The sequence below is a fragment of the Panthera pardus genome, unplaced genomic scaffold (assembly GCF_024362965.1).
Source record: "Panthera pardus isolate Hobbes unplaced genomic scaffold, ASM2436296v1 HiC_scaffold_12, whole genome shotgun sequence".
NCBI lineage: Eukaryota > Metazoa > Chordata > Mammalia > Carnivora > Felidae > Panthera > Panthera pardus.
Window position 1 is genome coordinate 296,879 of NW_026526677.1, and position 17,938 is coordinate 314,816.

Here is a 17,938-nt window from a genome sequence, read left to right on the forward strand (position 1 = left end):
ACGCACCGCCCACCCTTTCCTAGCCGCCCCCAACCCCTGCTCTCCCAAGACCCCGCCGTGGGAGCGCCGCGACCCCTTCCCGGCGCTCCTCGCGCCGTGCGCAGCGCGCCCTCGCGGTGACCCGCTGTGCGTGGGGTCAAGGCGCGGGGCGGAGCGGCTGGGCTGGCGCCATGCGGAGGGGTGAGCGCAGAGGCGCGGGGGGACCGCGGCAGGGGTCCCCTGTGCCGGCGGGCAAGGCCTCGCTGGAGGAGCCGCCCGACGGCGCGACCGCAGGCCGAGCGAGCGGGCCCCCGGGCGCGGGCCGCCGCAGCACGGAGTCCGAGGTCTACGACGACGGCACCAACACCTTTTTCTGGTGAGGGGCGGCGGTCGGCGGGGGGGGCCCGGGGGGCGCGAGGGTGATGGGCACGTCGTGCTGGGATGGAGGGGCGCCTGCGAGACCCGCCCGGCCGCGGCTGGTCCCTCGCGGCGGTCCCGCCCGGCACCTGTGACCCCTGCCCCATATCCCGGGAGGAGTAGGCTCCAGAGTCATGTCGGAGAGGCTTTTCCTGTCCCAAATTCACCTGTGCCCGCTGTCATCTTGTTTCTTCGCAGCGCCTGCGTCGTGCGGAATCGGCTTCTCCCCCCAGCGCGTAGCAGTAACGTTAGCGCGAGCACCTTCCCACGTGCCAGGAGTTGAGCGGCTGTTTGTCAAATAAGGGTTCTGTCTCTTTTCAGGGGCTTCTCGCGGAGCCTGCTCTTCGACCCCCGTACCGCTGTCTGCAAGCCAGGCCCCGGCGTCAGGCTGCTCGCAGTCTGCCTCAACGGGTGTTGGGGAGGGAGAGGCCCCCGGGAGCATTCCTGACCGCTCCCCCCGCCCCGAGCCTGTGTTGGAAGAGTTCACGCTCTTGCTTTATGCTGAATTGGGCACTTCTGTATGTGAGGTCCCAGGCGTGGCTCCTACGCCACATGGCTCTGTGACCTTGGACTAGCCCTTCACCTTCCCCAGCCTCCTTGCTGCTCTGTAAGAGAGAGAAACCCCGTGTACTAGACAGCATGCTTCTTGAGGGCTGGGGTTTGGTTTTCTTTGCTGGATGCTGAGTTCCTGTCAAGAATACAGTGCCTGCATTTGAGGCCTGCGGTAGGCCCTGGGGGACAGAGGGAGGTAGATGTGGCCTCCAGCTGCAAAGGGAATGCCACGTGGAGGCAGCTTTTCAGAGAACCGGACTGTGGGATTGTCACGGAAGGTCTGATCGGGGAATGCGGAGAGCCTGACGGGAGTAATTGGACGTTTCAGGGGAGGGTGCCGCAGCAGGGACAGAAACCGAAGAGGAGGCGCGCGTGGGGCCGGATGGGTGTCGTGGTTTTTTTCGGATTCAGGAGAGGTACAGGGTGGTGGTGGGTGTTGATAGGGCTGCAGCCCTGCATCTGGACGACGTTGGTGTCTTCCCTGTGGGTGCTGGCCGCTGCCGTGCAGGGTTGGCTTTCAGCCTTGCTTTGGGGACACGGTGCATTCAGGTGGCCTCGGAGCCCGTGGGAGCGAGACAGGGATGGCATGCCTCATCCAGGGCGTTGTGGCCCCTGAGCTAGAGACCGGAGCACCCTTGGACCTGCTGGGCCTGCGGCATGCAGGCCAGGCCTCTCCACCAGCTGTGTCTGTGAGCACGCCCCTTCGGGCTGCAGGAGGGAGGGCTTCATCCTAGGACACGGCGGCTGTCCTTGTTTCCTGCTCGTGCACATATTTGGGGGCCCCAACTGGGTGCCCGTTGCTGTTCTAGGGACTGCAGCAGAGAACCAAACAGGAAGCTTAGACTTTGGCGTAAGCCTGGGGCCTCAGAATCACGAGATATACTGGCTGAAGGGGATGCGCCAGCAGGAACCGGGGAGCACACGCCTCACCTCGTGCAGTGAAAGGCAGACGCCCACGACAGCCCTCGGGTCCTGTGCACAAAGGTGCTTGGTCAGTCGGGTACTGGACACACAGGTGCCTGCTATAGCCGAGTTTACCTATGAGGAGGGCTGCTGGGGGCCTGGAAGGCTTTCCAGGAGGAAGTGTGCCAGGGCTGGCTAGCTTCAGGGGCCTGCCTCGTGGATCTCCTGGGTGGAGGGCTCCTGCCTCCCCACCGCGGGTGTGAGGGGTGCTGTGCTTTGTGGTCCGTGCAGGCCCTTGCTGCGTCCCAAGCCCCCCATCACCTGTACAGGGGAAGGAACTTCTCGTTTCTCCTGGCAGGTAACCAGATGCCTGCTTGGTGAGAATTACTCATTCTTGCCTGTACAGCTTAGCCACTCGCCACCTTTTTAGTCTCTCTTCACTGACTTGATGTGTTACGGTTTTGAAAACTTTTATTTTGTGTTTGAGAGAGTTTTAATAACGAATGGTACAAAACCTCCTGTGAAGACTAAAAGTTAGTATTTGTGGAAATGATTTTTTTGTTCCAGAATTACTCAAAGGAACTTTTGCAGGATTCGAAACCTTACTTTTAGGGTTTTCCCCAAAGATGCCCAGTGATGGTGGTTGTGCACGGCCACGTAGGAGGACTCTGGAGTGTCTTTGTTATCCCTTGTCGGCCAGGGGCTGTGTAATTCGGTTCAGGGTTTGCCTGCGCCTTGGAGCTTGAGGCTGGCCTCCCGGAAACAAGGCCCAAGGGGGCGGGCGTGAGGACTGCCGGGGTCTGTGGTGGCAAGGACACCAAGTCTTCTACTGGTTGTGGTGGTCCTCTGGTGCAGAACATCCAGGGGGAAGCAGGACCGCAGACTCAGAGGGACGGCACAAAGATGTGTCAGCCCTCGTTTTCTAAAGATTCTCTGGGAGCCACTTGGAGACTTGATGTCCTGGAGAGGTGCTACTGAACGCTGCCACCTGTGGATGGAAGGTGGGTGAATTGCCACCGGATTGGCACACTTCCTAACCAGCTCCTAAAGCAGGGAGGGGAGGGACGGTTGTGACGTTGTGGGAGTGCTTGCCGTGTGCTTGTGTCTTGTAACACTGGGCCTTGGGTGAGCACTCTCGGCGACCCCAGGACTCTTGTCCACAGTGTCCGATAGTAGCAGCAAGAGTGCGCAGGGGTGATCTCGGTGCCCCGGGTTCTGGAAAATGCCTTTCTCAGTCATTGTGGGGTAGGGGTTTGCCAGCTCTGCCCGGATCTGGAAAGCTTGACTCTGCAGCGGATTCCTCTTTGGTCATGTTGATCAGCAGCCGGGGAGGGTCAGTGTCGTGGCCGCAGGCACTTCTGGCACACCTGGGGCAGGCCCTCTGGTCTTGGCCTTTCCTGGCCGAGGCTGCCTTGTGCTCTCAGTGTGCCAGCCACACCTTCGTGTTTTCTCTAATTGGTTTGGCGGGCCTGCCTTCCTGCCCACTTGGCATAATGAGCGTGGTCATCTCGAGAGAGGGACTGACGGCTGGGTATTTTCCACTCATCGTGGCAGGGAGCCAGCTGTCCTCACGCCCTCGCCCTTGCTGAGTGACTGGAGAGTCACGGGATTTACGGCCGCTCAGAGCTCCCTGAGTTCTCTATTAGCCACTGACCCAGAGGATGTGCTGGTCTTCCCAGCACCAGGGAGGGGGGACAGGGGGCGTCTGGGAGGGACAGGAGGTCTCCCCGAGCGTTCCACACGTGGAAATGGTGCTCTGAAAGACGAAGAAAGCTGCTCAAGACCGCAAGTCTACTGAGTGGCAAAGCTGATGACCAAAATCCGTGTTTTCCCACTGGGTCCCGTTGCCTCTCCAGGGAAGACTGTCAGAGCAGGAAACGTAGAGTTCACAGGGAAAAATGGGAGGAAAGCGCAGGCCGTGGATTGAGCGGTGGTCTGAAAGAATTCTCGGCATTCTGTGTCCTGGGCGCCGACCTGGCATTTCCCTTTACCGCTGCCGGCTGCCCGTAGTGACTGCTGTGTCAGGGATCGAGTCCTGACCATGCAAACCCCACTTCGTCTTCCTGACAGCAGGTAGTCTGCACCTACGTTTGTGCCTTCATCCAGAGTGCCTCTGAATCTATCTGTGAGTTTGGGTTTTGTGTCTAGATTCCACACGTAGGAGAGATCACGTGGTGTTTGTCTTTCTCCGACTGATCTCAGCACGATGCCCTCGAGGGCCACCTGTGTTGCCGATGGCAAGATTTCATTCCTGGGTGTGGCTGGGTAACATTCCTTTCCGTCCAGTCCGGTCGGTGGGCACTTGGGCTGTTTGAGTAACGCAGCAGTTCCCTAGGGGAGCGTGTGTCTTTCCAACTTGGCGTCTTGTTCCCTCCAGTCCCCAGTGGTGGGATGGCTGAGTCTTACGGCAACTTTATTCTCGTCCCTCGAGGAACCTCCATACTGTTTGCAGAGGCTGCACCAGTTCGCGCCACCGACAGCGCGTGGGGCCCCCTTCTCCTCATCCTCTCCGACACTGGTGGTTTGTCTTTTTGACGCTAGTCGTTCTGACAGGTGTCAGGTGACAGCTCACTGGTTTTGATTTGCATTTCCCCGATAATGAGTGCCGTCGAGCACCTTTCCACGTGTCTGTTGGCCATTGTGTCTTTGGAAAAGCGTCTGCTCAGGTCCCCTTGCTGTACAGAAGGAGGGAGCCTTCGTAAAGATGCATTTCATCATAATTTAGTAATGAAAATTTTACTTTCTAGTAGCACTTGACCTTAGCAGTTCTGAAGTCTGTTGTTCTGCGAGACTTTGGTGCCCTGTGCTCTACCTCTGGGTCCTGGACTTTGTGCTCCTTCCTGCCTCGGATGGGACAGAGGGAGGCCTACTTATTCCTTATTCCTGTTTCCACAGGGCCGGGGGTGACTGACCGAGTGACAGTGGGAACATTTATTTCAAAGGACAAGAAGTTGTTTTTCATTTTCAGATAATCCTTGTGTTTTTTCGGAGGATGGAAAGATCTGTGACTGGAGCTGTCTGGGGCTCCTCAGGGAATGTGTCTTAGCCCAGAGAAACGATAGGAAGATTATCGTGTTTGTGGAAATTAATACGAAAGAAGCCAGAGGGTTGAAGTCATTTTTTAAGTCCTGGGACAAAAGCTTCTGTGCTCCAGAGATGCGGTTTCGGTGGGGCACCTGCAGGGTGCCTCTCGTGCTGTGTGTTAATTAGATCCTGGCAGGACCCGGTGCCTGTGTGTGAAGTTGGGGGGGTGGGGGGTGCCCAGCGGGCCCCTGCACAGCACCTTGGCGTCCTGATGTCCCTGAAGCCACGTGGACGGGTCCTGGGCCACAGCGGATCAACGAGGTGTTCCCTTTGCCCCTCGGGTCTCTTCCAGACCATGTGGTCGTCTCTCCTCAAACTGACTAGCTTGTTTTTCCTTCTGCAAGTCTGATGCCAGTTGGTGGGCTGTTAATCTAGTTTACTCTCCTTCCTCCCTGAGGCTGGGGCTCCTTCCCATCCCTTTTCTCATAGACACTTGCCTTGCTGGGAACCCTCTGGGCCAGGTGGCCGCGCAGGCCCATGGCCAGGCCCCTGGGACAGTCCCGTCCCTTTCCGAGGCAGATGGCTCCCAGCAGGTGCTCCCATGAACCCTGCACACTGTTGGTCTGCCTGCTGTGGGCACTTCTCCCAGTTCTGGAGGCCTGGAGCCCCTTGGTCCGACCTGTCACTGGTGGGGAAACAACTTGCCACTTCGGAAACATGCACCCTTTGGAGAAACCCGTTGAGAACTCCTGGGACAGGAATTGGGCCCAGCCGGTTCTTGCTCTGTGCTCCTTACCTGTGCTGGTCTCTGGGTGGTGTCTTCTCGAAGGTACACGGGACGGGCGTTCTGCCCCGTGCCCTGTAGACCGCTCCGGCTCTCCCGGCATGCTTCCCTGGATCCTGACCTTGCACCAGCAATGGTCGATTCGTAACGTTTTGTTGTAAGTTGCTGTACGGTGAATCTGTTTGTAGCTTTGGTGCGCGTAGCTTCCTGGAACCGCCGTCACGGGCCAGGCACAGAACAGGACCTCACTCCGGCCTCTGGCCCGGTCTCTGTCCTCGTAGCTTGGCCTTGGAGAAGGCCACGTAAGTGGGGTCGTGTGGTGCGTGCGTCCCGGAGACTGGCCTCTCGGCGTGCCTGAGGCCCCCAACAGCTGAGCGGTACTGTGTGTGGCACAGCCTCCATCATCCAGGTGTTTTAGGGATGTCCGGTCAGTTAGTGATGAGTCTGCAGTGGGGTCTGCCGGTTTCCGGTCTCTGCTTCCGTCCCCGTCCCCTCCGCGCCTCGGGTGGGTTATGTGCGCCCCCCGCCAGCCAACGTGTCGGTTTGGGTTACGTCTCCGCTGTTGCCGCGGGGATGCAGTGAGCCTTCTCCGCTTCCCGGTCTCCGCGTCCGGGAGACCACATCTGCCACATGGAGTCCATGTTGATCCGTGCAGCGTCTCCTTCGGCCGCGGCGGCCCCATCACGGTGGTACAGTGGCCGCTTGCCGTGGGCGGACACGTTTTGAAGAGCCGGGGCGGAGAACAGCCTGTTTCGCCGTTTCTCTTGCCCTTCTTCCGTTCGCGGCAGCCTGGTTTCTCTCTGCCTCCGGCAGCACTCTTGGAGCAGCCCTGCTTCTCTCCTTACTGTCTCCTCTTTCCTGCCCAGAGAGTGTTCAGTTCGTTCCTGAAAGACGTTTGTGCTGGATGTGGAAGCATCCTCACTCAGGGATGAGGACACGAGGCGCGGAGGGGTCGCGTCCTCCCCAAGGACTCGCAGGTGTCAGATGCGGAGAGCCAGGGTAGTGCCTGGAGTCTCGGCGTCAGCCGCTCTCCCCGCAGTCCGGGTGCCTGCCCGGTGCGGGCCCTGTTTCCCGGGGAGGCCGTCCGCTGGCTCACGGACGGGGCCGGAGCCCGTGTCTGTCCGCGGCGGACACGCACCGTCTCGCTTTGGGTCCGGGGGTCCCTTTCTCCGTGTTCTTGGGCTGTCCTTTCGGAGCTCCCGGATGTGGTCGCTTCACGAATTGTGAGGCTGGTCGTATCTTGCTCAGCGGAAACCGCCGCGTTTACCTGCTGCCCGCCGCCTCCACCCCGGACCCCGCGGGGCCGCAGCCTCCTCTGAGCCACAGCCCGCGGCGCCCACCGCGCCACCGCTCTTCCCGCCCGGCCGCCGGCTCCCGGCCGGGGTTTCCGAGCTGCGGCTGTGCCCGCGCGTCCCAGGTGCGGTAGCGCTCCGGGCTCTGACGCCAGCCGTGTGTTTGGGTTTCAGGCGCGCCCACACCCTGACGGTGCTCTTCATCCTCACCTGTGTGCTCGGCTATGTGACTCTGCTGGAGGAGACGCCTCGGGACACGGCCTATAACACCAAGAGGTAACACGGCCCCCGGCCTGGCGGGTGCAGGCACCTGGCGTGCTTGGGTGGGGGGGTCCCTGCTCTCCGCGGGCTGGCCTGTGGCTCGCGGGGCCAGTATGCACTCGCGGGCTGGCCGGGCTCCCGGTGTCCCCGCCGCGTGTGCCCGAAGCGTCTCTCCCAGGCTGCCTCCTGGAGCTCTGTGCTGTGTTTACCCCTCCTCCACCTGTCTCAGGACTCCTGAGGGTGCTGCCCCTCGTGGACCTGCAGCCAGTGAGGGATTCGCGCGAGTAACAGACCAGAATGTGCCTCAGCGCCTCCAGGGGTGGAGCCCAAGAGGGGTCCTGGTCACTAGTTCTGGCGGGAGGGATGGTTTCCCTACACATCCCACCAGCAGTGCCCTGGACCCTGCCCGAGTGTCCTACGGTTCAGCTCAGTCCTGCAAGATCACCCCCCATCACCCCTGCAGGTGCCAGCCACATGCCCCAGTTGTCACCGGTGCTTCTGACCAAATGGCTGCAAATCAGAGGTTTCTGTGACCCCCTTCTTGGTACTATTAAGTTGCTAGAGCGGCTCACAGAACTCGGGGAAGCGTGTTGCTAGATCACCGGTTGATTAAAAAGGAAGTAAGTGAGGGACAGCCAGGGGTGAGAGGTGCCCGGGGCGAGGTCTGAGGGCTTGGGGCGTCTGAGCCCGCTCCAGGCACGCCACTCTCCCCTGACCTACACCTGTTCACCAACCCAGAAGTTCTCAAAACTTGGTGCCCTGGGTCTTGTGGAGGATGAGTGACTGTCCCGTTGCCTTTGGTGATTTGACTCAGCCTTCAGCGCCTCTCCCATCCCCGGAGGTCAGGGGGTGGGACAGGGAGTTCCAGCCCTCCAGTCCCACGGCTGGTTCTCCTGACGGCCAGTCCTCACCCTCAGGTGAGGGTCCGAGACTCGCCTCAGTTACATAACACAAGAAACCTTTAGCCCTTCAGAAATCCCTGCGGTTTTAGGGGCTCTGTGCCAGGGGTGGGGCGGGGCGGGGGTGGAGGCCAAGTGTTTCTTATTATAAATCACGGGACCACAGAGCCTGTGAGTTTGGGCGTCTGAGAGTGTACAGATTTGTGTGTGCTCCTGCTGCGCTGAGCTCTGATACTGCTGCTTTTGGAAAATTTTAAGTGGGCTTCTCGGGCATGATGCCGTTGTGCGGGTCAGGAAGCGGGTGCTGCCTTTGCGGTATTATTTCCAGACTCGCTGGCCGGTTGTGTCCCTTGCTGGAATCCCACGGATTCTGAGGCCACTCTCAGAAGTGTGTGAGGAAGATTCGCTGGTTTTAGAGCAGATTCCCGTGAGGTTTCTGCACTGGATGGACTCCCCCAGGCTCGGGAAGCCCCTGTTGCAACTCTGACCCACTTGCCCTGGTGTGACGGGCACCAGGGCAGGGACAGAGGCAGAGGGCAGCGCCGGAGGACCGGAGGTCAGATTTGGTTGGTGGGGCCAGGCTTGTAAAGTAGGGGTGTTAGCGCCGGCCCAGAAGTGCGTCCTGAGCACCGTTCTTTGCTCTCAGGCATCAGTAGCCCGTGAGGACGCCGGGTGCTCTCTCAGCTGTGTGCGGCCGCCCATGAGTGCACGCGCTTCAGAGCCCCCAGTTTGTCTCCCAGGCCACAGCCAGAGGGTGGGGGCTCTGCCCCTGCGCCCTGTCCCTGCACCGTGTCCCTGGCTCCTGGTTGCACGCCCTGTGGGCCGCCTTCCTGCATCTCTCACGCTGTCCCCCGGGCGGCTTTGCCGGGTCTATCTCTTGTTTTCTGAGCCCTGGGTGTCAGCCTGGGGCCCAGCACGTCTGCACACGGCACTGCCCATTACTTGGTGTCCCACTGGTGCAGGGGGGCTGCTCGGTGCAGCATGTGTGGGTGATGGGGTCCAGAAGTAGAGGGAGCTTGGCCCTTCTGGGGGGCCCCAGGTTGCCCTCACTGTGGCGGGTCCCTCATCAGGGACACTGAACCTGTGGTTGTAGGAGACAGGGAGGCTGTGGTGGGAGCCCGAGTGTGCTCAGCGGGCATTTCCAAGTAGAAGGTGGCCTTCTCTGTGCTTTTGTCTGTTAGTGCCAGGTGTCTGCTGGGCCCAGATGGGCAGAGACCAGAAAGAAAGCGGGACTTGGTCACATTCAAGAGGTGTCCCCCCTTGGCTGTGGGGTCAGGCCAGAAGTGAGCAGTTCCAATGACACCAGGCAAGAGTTGTCACAGGTAGGGCACAACCCCAGCCACAGTGGGCCCATGCAGGGCACCCTCGGAGTGCCCTCCAAGGGCAAGGCCTGGGTTCTGACTCATCGGACACCTGCCAGGGAGCCCCTCCAGCCTAGACCCAGGGGCACGTCCCACCTCTTGGCCCCGTACTGGCTCCTATCCTGAGCCGCCCCTGCACGCGAGTGGCTGGGACAGTGAGCAGCAGGTGCCTGGGCCCTCGCCCAGCAGCCCCTGTGCACAGTCACTGAAGGAGAGGCCTTGAGGGGGGTGGGGATGTGAGGGCTCCTGGACACTTTGCTGCTCTGAAGTTATGTGTCCTGGGGACACTGGAGGTCTTCGTAGCTCACAGTCTCTGTCCTTCCTGGGACAGAGAAGAGCCACCTTCCTGGCCCCGTAATTCTGCACGTGGTGCCTGGAACCTACTCCTGGCTCATCCCTGGAGGCCTTGCTTCGGCCCCATTCTCGCGCCACTCGTGGCTCTGCTGCTGCTTCCCAGGATCTCCTGGGTGTGTGGACACATGGGCACACAGCCTGCCTCCAGCTCAGCACGCCTGCCTGGCTGAGGCTGGCACTTCCGGGCAGCCCCCCAGCCCCAGCCCCAGCCCCGCCCCTTGGTAGCACATCAGAGCTTTCGATGCGCTCGGGCTTATGTCTTGTGTAAAGGAAGAGCTTCTAAAAATTATGCTGTTAAAAAAAACCCAATGAGTACGTCGTTAAAAAAGTAGGAAGTTGGCTTGTGTTCTGTAAGCTCTCCATTTCAGCTTGTGTGTATTGTTCTTTTTATGGGTCTAACAAGTCCTGTTACTTTGGGGGAGTAGGTTTTGTTTTTCTCTTGAAGTCAAGTTTATCGACCAGTAATTTAATGCAACATGTGTCTAACCAGAGCACGGCTCGGTGAGTTTCCACAGATGCACACACCTGTGGAGATACAGCCCTCCGCACGGGCCGTCTGTCCCCACAGGTTTCTCTTGTCTCCTGTACCGTTTCGTGTACACGGAGTCACCCACCCTGCACACTGTGTCTGGCTTCTTCCGCTGGGCATGATGGTCTCGTGACGTCCGCGTTGCGGTGTCCATCGGTGGGGCAGGATTGCTGGGGGTGTATGCTGTGTGGATGGGCTTCACCCTATCGTCACCATTTACCCATCGGCGACATTTGGGACGATGGCATGCATGTACACAGTGTATGCACAGAGATACGTAAGTTATTACATGTAAAATGTGAACGTACTTTGCGTATTAGAACACACAGGAGATACAACGTACTCCGAACACTGAGGAGGAACAAAGCTGGAGGAACGACACCAGCTGGCCTCGCTATGAGGCTGCAGTGACGAGGCCAGTGTGGTGTCGGCAGAGCGTTCGGCTGGGACGGACTGGGGGGTGCAGGTACGTGCCCACGTCAATGCAGTCGCCTCGTCGCTGCACAGGAGCAAAGGCATCAGGGGAGAGCCTTCTCAACAGACGGTCCCGGAACAGCGGAGAGTTCCCTGCGAGAAAGGAGACTGGATATGGGCTCTTCACTTCTCACGATAATTCATTGAGAAGGTTTATAGACCAAAGTGTAAAATATGAAGCTGTACAATTTCCTGAAAAGACAGTAGAAAATCTGGCGATCTTGGGTTTTCAAAGATGACACCAGAAGTTTGACAGTCTCTTGTAGAACTAAAGTTATTGTAACCATGGAATCCGGTAATTGGACTTGTAGGTATTTATCGAAATTAAAGTGAAAACTCGTGTCTACACAAAAACCTGCACGTGGATGTTGTACCAGCTTTATTCTAATTGTCCAAATGTGGAAGTGGCCAGCGTGCCCTCCAGTAGGTAAACAGATAAACAGAAACAGGTACATCCAGACGATGAAATGTTATTAAGCAGCAAAATGAAATGAGGTATGAAGCCATTGTCAGATAACAAAAATTGAAGTAAATTTAAAGATCAAGTTGGCTTTGTTCAGTGATTGATGGATGGGCGGTGTCCCATCCAGCAGTAGAAGGGACTCTGCCAGGCTTTTTAAAGACAGAAGGGTGGCGGTGAAGGAAGTCATTAACAGAGACCACATGGTTTGGGGCAGGGTCACCCTCCTGAGGGGGCAGAAGGGGGCTGCGGGCCAGCTAGTCCCATGTGGGCCGGTTAAAGTTTGCGCTCCTGGGACCGATACTACACTTTGTTTGGGTGGGGATTGAGTCGTGCTTTGCTGACATGGGGCTCAGCCCAAGTGACTTTGTTTTGGGCCTGCTGTCTCCTTTTTAACACTGCAAAGACGTAGGTGAAACTCAGACGCGTCTTACTAAGTGAAAGAAGCTATGTGGAAAGGCCACGCACACTGCAACCGTGTGACTCTGGTAAAGGTGCAGTGGTGGTAAGGTCACTGGTTTCTAGGGCAGTGGGGGAGCCAGTGGTAGAGCGCTGGGGAGTGTGGGGAGTGTTTTGAGTGTTCTGTACAATAACTATGATGGTAGACCTGTGACTGCGTTGGTCAGTGTCCACAGGACTCAACAACATAGAGTAAACCTAATGTTCACAAGTGAAGGAAAGATAATTTCGGACGTCGGGGACCCAGGAAGGGATGCAGACTGTGGCCAGACTCTCGGGGTGTTACAAACGCGTGAAACCCCCTCGCTGAAGGGGCGGGAGTCCGTAAGACTCAAGGCAGGGCACCCGCCCGCGAGCGCCGGGCTCCAGTGGACGAAGTCGTTCCCGGCGGGGTCAGGTGACCGGTTCTGATCCTGCGGCCCGCGTCCTGGAGTGGAACAACCGAGTACGTGGCCGGCGGCCGGTGGGAGCCCCGTGCGGTCTCACCGCTGAGTGGGAGGTTACAGGGGATCGAGGGGAGGATGGGCCCTGGGGTAACGGGTGGTGGTTGGAGACATAGTAAGAACTCGTGTTTAGCTTAACGTAGGTACAGCTGGCTGCGCAGAGAAACATTTCTCATTTGTGTGTTTGCACGGTTTGTACACACAGCTCTGACTATCGGCCGAGAGGCCCAGAAGCTATAATGCCCAAGTGGCAAGGAGCACGTCACCCCCCAGAACGTGGCTCCCAAGACCATCCTCCAGGGAAGGAGCCCAGAGAAATGGCTGGGCTCTGGGAAGGGGCTCCCAGAGAAATGGCTGAACCCAGGCCTGGGGCAGGAGATGCCAGGAAGGTCTGGGAGGGTCGTCTAGCGCCAGAAAGAAAGTGCTCAGAAAAAAGCACAACGCCCCACAGATGGGGTTATGTTAAAGCTCTGATACAGGAGACCATCGAAAGGGCTCCCAATGGTCAAAGTAGGTAAATGGATACAATTTGAGCAAAAAAAAAAAAAAAAAATCTATAAATTATTACCACATTATAATCCAGAGTATAAAATGCATATCCGTGAATCCGTGCCAATATAAATGATAAAGTAAGTGAGGGAGAAGAGACAAGTAGCCCGTGTAGATAAATTCCAGATAAACATAGGTGCTCCCCAGCCCTTGCGTGCAGGCTGTGTAGAGGGACCCCTCCCCCCAAGAGCAGAGCAGGGAGGGCACCTGACAGGTGTGTCCCAGCCAGGGGACGTCAGAGATCATGTCGGTGTGATGTGATCTTACTCCCAAAAACAAGATCGAAATCACAGAAAGCGGCAGATGGCATTCGCTAAGGGTCGTCCTCCAGAGCACCTGACCGGTCTTCAAACTGCAGGCCATCCAAAACAACGCCTGAGGCACTGTCACAGCCCAGGGGGGTTTTGACCCCGAATGTCACGGGGGTCCTGGTGGGGTCCTGGGCCAGGAAAGGGACTTTGGATGAAAAGTGAGAAAGTCTGAAAACAGTGGACTGTGGTTAATGTACCGGTGTGGATTCGTAAATTGTGACAGACGCCCCATCCTCACGTCGGGTGTTAACGCAGACCTGGGTGCAGGGAGTGGGGGGGATACTGTACATCCTTCACCTGACTCGCGGATCTTGCCAAGTGACCCTAAACACTGCCGTAAGATGTACAACCGAGGTTGGAATTGAGAGTCTGACCTGGTGAGGGCAGGTGGGGCACAGGCGCCCTGAGACTTCACCTCCCTCGTTCTGTTCTGGTGGTGACTTCTCTGGGAGTCACCCGTGGCTCCAAAGCTATCTCTCGGTCGTGCCAGGAGGGGCCTCTCCTGGGGGTGGAGGGTGTCACACTGGGAGCGCTGCCTAGTGGGGGTCTGTGTGCCCCTCCAGGCAGCCCCTTGCAGACTTCCCGCCTCCCCACACCCTGCCCTGAGCAGTGGGCACCTCACGGGCCCTCTGTGTCAGCCCCTGTGATGGGGATGTGGGTCCCGCCCTGCTGAGCGCAGTGGCCAGTGTCCGTCTGTCCCTCCACACTTACTGTGGTCCGGAGGCCGGCAGGAGCAGGGAGCCTGTCCTACTCGGGACAGGACCACTCTGCACACCCACAGCAGCATGCTGCCTGGTGCGATCGGAACACACCCTGGCCACACGGGGGTGGGCAGGAGCGGAGGGGCTGGCAGGCGGTGTCCTGTGGGGCCCGGCCTCACGGGTGCCTGCCCTGGACCCTGGGCGCTCTTGGGGGAGGGGGGGGGGGGGGAGCAGGTGCTTCCAGGCCGACGCCTCCGGCCTCCCGTGTGGCGTGTGGTGTCGCATCATGCGTGTTGGAGGGCAGCAGCCCAGCTGCAAACTGCGATGTGCGTCCCTGCCGGCAGTGGGGAGGGCAGGCGGCACTGCCCCCCTCAGACCCTGCGCTGGGCGGGCGGTGGCCATGTGAACGGAGCGTGAGCACCGCTGTCTGCGTGTCCTCCTTGCTCCTGTCCCCCCCCCCTCCCCGTGCAGGCACGTGTCTGTGTGTCTGTGCACGTGTGGTTGCAGCACGTCTGCTTGGTCCTGTTGTGAATTAGCCCCGTGGGGACTGCGTGGGGGGTGCTGCCCTTGCCTTGCGGGAGCAGAGAGCCTTCCGACCCTGGCATCCTTCTGTCTTCGGTGGGCCCTCGGTGCCCTGGGTGGTCACGTGTGGAATTTCAGGGGCTCTTTCAATGGGAAGCACACACACTAGTGGGCACCGCTTTGCCACCTAGACGACACACAGCCTCCACCAAGGGTCTCGTCCCAAGGGCGGGTCTGCCTCTGGCAGTTGGCCTGGGCGCCCCCCCCCCCCCCCCCCCCCCCCCCGCCCACGAGGCCCGGCCTCCTCCCTCCCTGGGGACAGGGGCTGTCGCTGCAGAGGGCATCCTGGGGTCCCTCCTACCCCCAACCTCCCGCCTGGGAGACACACACTGAGGGGCTGTTTGTTCTTTGTTTGCAGAGGTATTGTGGCCAGTATTTTGGTTTTCTTATGTTTTGGAGTCACACAAGCTAAAGACGGGCCATTTTCCAGACCTCATCCAGGTAACTCGCCCTTTCTCTTTCCGTGTGTGCCCATGTGACGGTTCTGTCCCGAGCAGTCGCTCCGTGTCTGTGCTGCTGGGTGTGAATGTCCTGTCCTCCTCTTCCCAGCCCCTCCCGCCAGCCAGGGCGCACTGTCACAGCTGAGGGCGAGGGCTGGGTTTCCTGCAGCCCCTTCTCCCGTCTCTCGGCTCCTCACCTTGTCCCGCAGCTGTCCTTACCCCCTGTGCGCCTTCCACCCACTGTGTCTCAGGGGGCCGCTTCTACAGACCTTGGTGCCCCAGGACTGGCCAGCGGGGTCGGCATGGGCTTCAGCTGGTGGCCCTGCCATTGGCCTGCTCACTGGGTGCCATCTGCAATGAGTTCTCCTGTCTCTAACCCCCAACCCCCAAGTTGAGGGAGTTCCAACAACCCCCTGGGCCTCGGAGCTGCAGAGCAATGCTCGAGCTGCCCCCTAGTCCTGCCCCCCTGCCCCCCCCCCCCCCACTGCTGGTCCTGCCCCCTAGCCCTGCCCCTGCCCCCCCCCACTGCTGGTCCTCTTCCCTAGCCCTGCCCCTGCCCCCCACCTCTGGTCCTGCCCCCTGCCCTGCCCCAGCCCCAGTGTGTCTAGGGCTCCAGCCTCATTGAGGGGCTGCCTCTAAGGGCAAGGCATGGTTGGTTTCCTGAAATGTTACAACTTAGTAACCTTTGTAATCTTAGAACCTTTGTTTCTTTTCTGTCTTAATAGGGGTGTGTATTCATTGTAGAATACTTGGAAAGTACAAAAAGTATTTTAAAATAGAAACAAAAGCCACTCACAGGAAGAAGCCACTGTTAAGGTTTAGTGTGTTTCTGCACATGGTACACACGTAGCATTTAAACATGGGATCCTACTCTGTGTGGTTTTATATCAGAGTTCCTCACTTCAGGGAAACACAAAGACCCCCTTACTAATTTTTTACTTGACAACTAGATATTTAATGGCTGCTCGTTTGGTGGTCATCTGAACGCACTCCGGTTTGTTTACCAGTCGTATCATTGCCTGTGTCCGATCATTCGTGTAGCACAAAGTCCTGGGAGGAGAAGCAGCAGCTTAAAGGGCGGGACTATTTTAGGCCGTGCTGGAGGTGACCGGACTGCCCTGGGGAAGGGGTCGGTGAGCGCTGTGGCTGTGAGCTAGTCCCCGGGTGCTCCGAGCGGTTCGGGGGCACCTGCCTGGGGAACCTGCGCTGGCTGGTCTCACCGGCCACTCTGCCCCCCTCGATGCCTGGTTGGGACGCTGACACTGGGTGACACCGCCTGGTGCCTGCCGGAGGGGCAGTGGTGAGTGCACGCAGCTGCACGGCCTGGCCCCGCGGCTCCCCACCTGCTCAGTCTTCTGGGCCTCAGAAGGGTCTGAACTAGCCAGAGTGAGAGAACAATTTAAAACCCACCAAAAGTCATGACAAAAGTCCGGGTGCCTGTTGGATCGGCCGGGAAGAGTTCTGGAGAGTCAGCGGACGGAGGGGGGGGCAGAGCAGGTCGCTTGTGGGCGCTGGGCCCAGCCTGGGATCGGACAGCGGTGGGCAGCTGCTTGGCTTCTGGGCTCCTGGGAGGCCCTGCATCCCGTCCAATCTGGGGTGCCGGTCACCCGCTCCCATGTTGCGTGCTGGGCTCTGCTGCGCCTGCCTTTCGGTTTGGTTGCTGGGTGTGAGCGGCTTCCCTGCCGGTCTGTGATTTACCGAATGCAGAGGCCCGCTCTGGGGCACCTGCTCCCTCGTGGCGGGCAGGACGCCTCAAACTTGTCAAGTCAGAGCACATGGGAAGTGGTCCCCTCAATCCTGGGCAGCACGCCATGGGGACGGTGGGGAGGGTTTTCTGGCCCAGAAACAAGGTGCTTTGTTGGGAAACTTGAATTGGCTACCGTTCCAGTTGAAACTGGCCCGTGAAAAAGGCACCCTTCTCTTCACGATTTCTGTTTTCATGCGTGGCTCCCTCTGGAAGCTGGAGTAAACAGAATACTGTGAGGGCCGCGGGGGCCGCTGGATTTGATGCGCAGGAAGAAAGTGGGTGTGCAGGTGGGGCGGGTGCTCGGGGAAACCAGGGGCGCACCCGCTGCGTGTTTGGGGGCGGGGCGGGCCCTGGGGGTTCTACAGGTGGAGGGGGATGGGCAGTGGGGCACGGCCAGCTGGAGGCCCTCTGATGGGGGAGGGGAGCAGACGAGCTCAGTGTCACAGGGCCCGTGAGGAAGGTGCCCTCGCATGGCTGTGGGGCGAGCGCTGCGGGGAAGCACCCTGAGTCGCTTTACCGCAGGCCCTTTTAGATCCTGCTGCAGCCTTGACCAGAGAACTTGCCAGGCTCTTCCCAGACTCCACGGCAGCAAGGCTAGTTTGTCACGTCCACTGTTTACCCCACGCCCGGAGGCACTTGAGCAAAGCGTCCTTCGGGCTTTGTGCTTCCTGCCTGCGTGAGCTGCAAGCGGAGGTTTCACAAGCCCGAGGGTGCTGGCTGGGCCCCGGAGCCCCACACAAGCGCCTCCTTACCAGCTGCCCTCCCTCCCCCTGCCGGCGGCTGGGATCCCCAGGGCCAGCGGGGCCAAGGTCTCTTCCACATTTGTAAGCACCACCGTTGTTATTCAAGGAAAATCGTTTTTAAAACTAAGCTGGTGGTGTTTCTTTAAGCAGACACAAGCAACGGGAAAGTAGATAGTTTAGGCCGGTATTAAACAGGATTGTCAGGGTTGTTGGAAGGTGAAAGTTGTCATTTGTGGTTTTTTTTAATTTATTTTGAGAGGGCGTGCACGTGAGTGGGGGGCGGGGCAGAGGGAGAGAATCCCAAGCCGGCTCCAGGCTGCCGGCGCAGAGCCCCCTGTGGGGCTTGGTCTCATGGACCCTGAGGTCGCGACCTGAGCCGAAGCCAAGAGCCACGTGCTCCCCGTCGTTTGTCTCAGACGATGGTTTTAGATGCTTCCTCTGCTGCTCTTTCCTCCCCTGGTGAAAATCTGAGCCTCCCCTTTCAAGGGATGAAAACCAGGTGGCCGATAAAAGGAATTTGGGGGACAGGTGGTTTTTTTCCCTGCTTTATTAAGATTTCATTGGCCCAGAACAACGTGTGGGTTTAAGGTAGACCAGGTGATTGACAGCCCCCCGTCACCCCCGCAGAATTAGTTTCTTTTTTGTGGTGAGAACACTGAAGATCTCCCTCAGCA

The 17,938-nt window shown here is 59.0% G+C and overlaps 1 protein-coding gene across 2 annotated transcripts in view; it reads left to right on the plus strand.

Moving 5' to 3' along the window:
• The window catches only part of PTDSS2 (phosphatidylserine synthase 2), a 23,712-nt gene continuing 5,774 nt past the window's right edge, over positions 1 to 17,938 (plus strand). The window contains exons 1-3 of one of the 2 annotated variants that reach the window (XM_019437569.2): positions 1 to 355; positions 7,126 to 7,227; positions 14,693 to 14,775. In XM_019437569.2, the coding sequence (XP_019293114.1) occupies positions 171 to 355; positions 7,126 to 7,227; positions 14,693 to 14,775 (370 nt within the window). In that variant the 5' untranslated portion in view covers positions 1 to 170. The remainder of the gene's footprint in view (positions 356 to 7,125; positions 7,228 to 14,692; positions 14,776 to 17,938) is intronic. The other variant, XM_019437571.2, reaches the window with a different exon arrangement.